The sequence below is a fragment of the Rutidosis leptorrhynchoides genome, chromosome 6, assembly GCF_046630445.1.
Source record: "Rutidosis leptorrhynchoides isolate AG116_Rl617_1_P2 chromosome 6, CSIRO_AGI_Rlap_v1, whole genome shotgun sequence".
NCBI lineage: Eukaryota > Viridiplantae > Streptophyta > Magnoliopsida > Asterales > Asteraceae > Rutidosis > Rutidosis leptorrhynchoides.
In genome coordinates, this window is record NC_092338.1 from 360,528,243 (window position 1) to 360,533,190 (window position 4,948).

At 34.6% G+C, this 4,948-nt stretch overlaps 1 protein-coding gene across 1 annotated transcript; it reads right to left on the reverse strand.

Annotated features, from left to right (window-relative positions):
- Positions 1-2,331: 2,331 nt before the first annotated feature.
- Positions 2,332-4,728, reverse strand: LOC139854840 (uncharacterized). Its single transcript, XM_071844120.1, has 4 exons — positions 3,793-4,728; positions 3,638-3,691; positions 3,036-3,536; positions 2,332-2,922 (listed from the first exon to the last, which is right to left on the reverse strand). Exons 1-4 carry the CDS (start codon positions 4,726-4,728, stop codon positions 2,332-2,334), a joined length of 2,082 nt encoding a protein of 693 aa, XP_071700221.1.
- Between the last annotated feature and the right edge of the window lie 220 nt (positions 4,729-4,948).

A 4,948-nucleotide genomic window follows, 5' to 3' on the forward strand; every position in this document is an offset into this window, starting at 1 on the left:
ATTATTATTATTGTTAATAGCATTAGCTTCAGGAAATACTAGCGCACCGGTAGGACGAGATTCTTGATTTTTCATCAGTAATTCTTTATTAACTTCTACAACTAAGAGATAAGTTTGAAGTTTGGAAAAAGTTTTATAATTCTGCAATCTTAAATTTTCTTGCACAGTTATGTTTGCAGAATGCATTGTGGAGAAAGTTTTCTCCATCATATCAGCATCACTTATTTCTTGATCACAGAATTGAAGCTTTGAATGGATCTTGAACATGGCCGAGCTGTATTCACTTACCTTTTTGAAATCTTGGAACCTTAAATTTCTCCATTCTTCCCTCGCAGCTGGGAGTAATATTTCCTTTTGATTATCGAATCTACTCTTGATACTTTCTCATAAAACATGTGGATCTTTGATAGTGAGAAACATATGTTTTAAGGTGGTATCAATATGTTTGCGAATAAAAGCAATTGATTTTAATTTATCTTGATCGGAACAAGTATTGTTTTCTTTTAAAGTTTCTAGAATACCCAATGATCTAATATTTATTTCTACGTCCATAACCCATGATGTGTAGTTTGTTCCCGATACGTCTAAGGCATCAAACTCAAGCTTTGATAAGTTTGACATTTTCTATTTTCAGAAAGATGAACAACATAAATCATAATCATAATCATAATCAATTTTTTTTTTCATAAACAAATAACAACATGAAATTAGAATTAGTTTAGATTCATAAGTAGTAAACAAATGAATAATGGTATGATTACAAATAATAAAACCATAATGGAATGAAAGAATATAGGTTCATCTAGTGGTGTACAAGCAACAAGGATGATAGCTATTATGACCAATACAGTAGGAAAAATAATCCTTGAGTTAATCCTCTTTTAATAAAAAAAATTTGGAGAGTAGTAATTTGAGAAAATGAAGATTGATTTGTGAAAATGTGAAAACGGGGATGTTTAATTTATATTTGAAAAATATAGTCGTTGTAATGTCGTCAATCGACGTTAACAACCATTATGTATCTATGACCGTTGTAACGTCGTTAATTAATGTTAACGATCGTTATGTTGCCGTTGTATTAAAATAATTTTAATAAAAGAATTTTATTAGTATAAATATGATTACTATAAAATACATTTAGTATAAATACGTTTAGTATAAATACGAAGATTAAGAGAATAAACATATTATGCATAAATAATAAATTTAAGAATAAACATTAGTATGCATGAAATAAATAATAATTAATTGCATAAGTAATCATAAATGTTAGATAACATAAATATAAATGTTAGTGAAGTTAATAAGAGTTAGATTACAGAAAATATAATTCAGGCGGTATAACCGACCATATATAACTTAAATAACATAAATATAAATGTTAGTGAAGTTAATAAAAGTTAGATTACAAAAATATAATTCAGGCGGTATAACCGACCATATATAACTTAAATAACATAAATATAAATGTTAGTGAAGTTAATAAAATTTAGATTACAGAAATATAATTCAGGCGGTATAACCGACCATATATAACTTAAATAACATAAATATAAATGTTAGTGATGTTAATAAAAGTTAAACAATTCCTTACCTTGATTAGTGACGTGTGCTTGCTTAGATAAACCTTGATTATACGGAGCACTTCGTGCTGATAACGTGTTATAATTCAGTAGGCTTATAACTACCTTTAGTGGCCTGGTTCTTGACTGTAGACTAATAAGTATATAGAGAGAATATGAGAGAAGTATGTGTTTTATATATGTTTGAAGTATATGTGAATTATGAACTCATAACACACATATTTATACTCAAAAAAATCTACTATACAATATCTATAATAATAATAAAATTAGTACTCCAATATTGACTTTTATAACAGTTAAGCTATTAAATAAAAATGTTTTAATGACAATTCTTAAAGCTGGTGATCTATTTTATTAATCAAATCCCAATTGGGCACAATTACAATAGCCCACAAGTTGCGGACCGGATCCAAACACCTAAAACAACTTCACCAATAATACACCATTACAACCCAATGAGACTCCAAAAAGCAAATTGTGTACAACAAATAAACGATTACATCAATTTCGGTTGCGAAGCCAGGATCCAAAATCTTTTGAGATCTTTCCTTTTCTACTCGAGATCCATAGGTGGGAAAGCACTTTTACCTCTCCAAGGATGTCTTTATTAATGATGACGTTTCTTTTGTCCGGTGATGAATGAATTAAATTGTTGCGCCAATTCCATATGGACCATAGTAAGATGTATCGCACTGAAAGACAAATCAAGTTTAAATCCTCCGAACCCAAATCAAAACTTGGCGAGTTAAGTATATTTGGAACTCCAACCGGGACTTGGCACAAAATACCCCACCAACTCAAAAAAACCTCTCCAAAGAGTAATAGACATATCACATGACGAAAATAAGTGATCGATGTCTTCCTCAACTCTGTTACAAAACGGGCACATCAGGGAAGGAAGTGTGACACCCTTCGATACTAAGTTGCACCGAGTAGGTAACCGATTCATACCAAGCCTCCGAATAAAGATATTTACTTTTTTGGGGACGTAAGGAATCCAACGACAAGAAAGTGCACCTTGTATTGGATTTGACCCAAGTAGTTTTTGGTCACAAAGAGAGGAAAGGATTTTTACCGAAAATTTACCCGAATTATGTAAAGTCCACTTCCATGAATCCGATTGAGTCGAAAGAGAGTTAAGGGTGTCAATCCTATCTTCAAGATCAGATAGCTCGGAGCAAGTCCCGCCCCTTAGTCGAGTCAACCAGCCCCACTTACCGACCAGACCACCCCCTGAGTTACACAGACCACCCCCTGAGTTACACAAACGCATGCTAACAGTCGCGTTTCTATCAGATTCAATCGCATATAGTCGCAGGTAAGCATTTTTCAAGCACTGATTCAAATGTGGAAACCAAAGATCATGCCAAAAGCTGGTATCATTCCCACTTCCAATTTGTTTAGTAATAGACTTTGAAAAAACAATCCCCATCTAATCAAGAGCAAAACCACATTTCTTATTTGTTTCCAAATAGGCGAAAGATTAGTTGGCACATGATCGGTGTTTAACACACCTTCCTGCCCATATAATGATTGAATTACTTTGCACCAAAGTGCGTTTGGTTCGTGCCTAAATCTCCACCACCATTTACATAGTAGGCTCAAGTTTTTTGCTTTTAAACTCCCGATTCCCAAACCTCCGTTCAATTTAGGAACCCTTGTTTGATCCCAGTTAATCCAAATAATTTTTTTTCTTATTAAAATTATTCCAAAGAAATTTCGCCTAATTGCTTCAAGCGAATCGAGCACACTATTTGGGATTTTGTACAAAGACATCAGATAAAGAGGACTGCTCAACACAGCTTTATTCAAGGTCAATCTTCCCCCGATTGAGAGGAGATTGGCTTTCCACCCATTAAGTTTTGAATTGAATTTATTTACCACATCTCCCCAAGCATTAATTGATGTCATACGTTCGCCCACTGGCATGCCCAGATAATTAAAAGGGAGCTAACCCGGAGTACATGATAACAAATTTGCTAGATTACCAATATCAGAATCCGAAACATTAACAGCAAACAACTTACTTTTTGAAAAATTAATGTTGAGACCTGATGCATATCCGAAGCAATTGAGGATCCTGATAAGATTGGAGGCATTTTCAGCTGACCATTCGCCAAAAAAAAAGGTGTGAGATAATAACATTATCGCAACCGACTGAAATATCCTTGAAGAGATTAGAATTGATAGCCTCATTCATAGCTACATTTAGGGCCTCCACCGCAATAATGAACAGGAAGGGAGATAGTGGATCCCCTTGCCTCAACCCTTTCTCCAGTTGAAACTCTTCTGTTGGTGACCCATTAATGAGAATCGAAGAACGGGCAGACTTAAGACAGCCATTTATCCATTTTCTCCATGTTGGACCAAAATTCATTTGTCTAAGAATATCATCGAGAAAAGCCCAATCAATACTATTAAATGCTCGTTCAAAATCAACTTTAAATAAAAACATCTTCTTTCGGTTCTTCTTACACTCATGAATTACTTCATTGGCAATTAAAATTCTGTCAAGGATTTGTCGTCCTTTTATAAAGGCGGATTGACACGAGCTGATCACCTTGGAGATAACTCTTTTCAGCCGATTTGAGAGAAGGGTAGCCACGATTTTATAAAAGCACCCAATTAAACTGATGGGCTGAAAGTCTTTAAAGCCCAATGGATCTTGGATCTTGGGTATTAAGGAAATAAAAGAGCTATTGCACCCTCTGCCAAAAACTCCAGTATGCGAGAATTCCATGACACCGTTAACAATATCTACTTCAAGAGTGTCCCAGAAGCGTTTAATGAAGTTAAAATTAAACCCGTCCGGCCCGGGAGCTTTAGAGATTACACAATCCCAGACGACTTGTTTAATCTCTTCCACACTAAATCCAGCCTCCAACATGCACACATCTTCCTCTTCAAGTGTAAGAAAATTTGAACTTGTAAAAGAAGGTCTACAAGTACAGTCAGACTTAAATCTACCTGCAAAGAAATTCGACGCCGAAAGTTTAATAGCAGCAGGATTAGTTACCCAGCAGCCATCGATATTAATTCCTTTTATGGCGTTAAAGGATTGCCTGGATTTCACTACCGTATGGAAGAATCGAGAGTTTTCATCGCCATCGATTGCCCAACGAACCCTACTTTTTTGCTTCATAATTGACCATTTGTTTTTAATAGATTTTGTAGGGAATGAACATCCTCCAATGCGCCTCAACCTCAGAATCAGTAGGAGTAGATATCTCAGCTAAAGATTCCCAATTATTGATTTTTTCCTCCAAATCCGATATCTACCTGTCCAAGTTACCAAAAATAGAGCTCACCCACTGTTTGATGGAGTGTTTTAAACGTTGTAGCTTTTTATTGAGTACCACCAT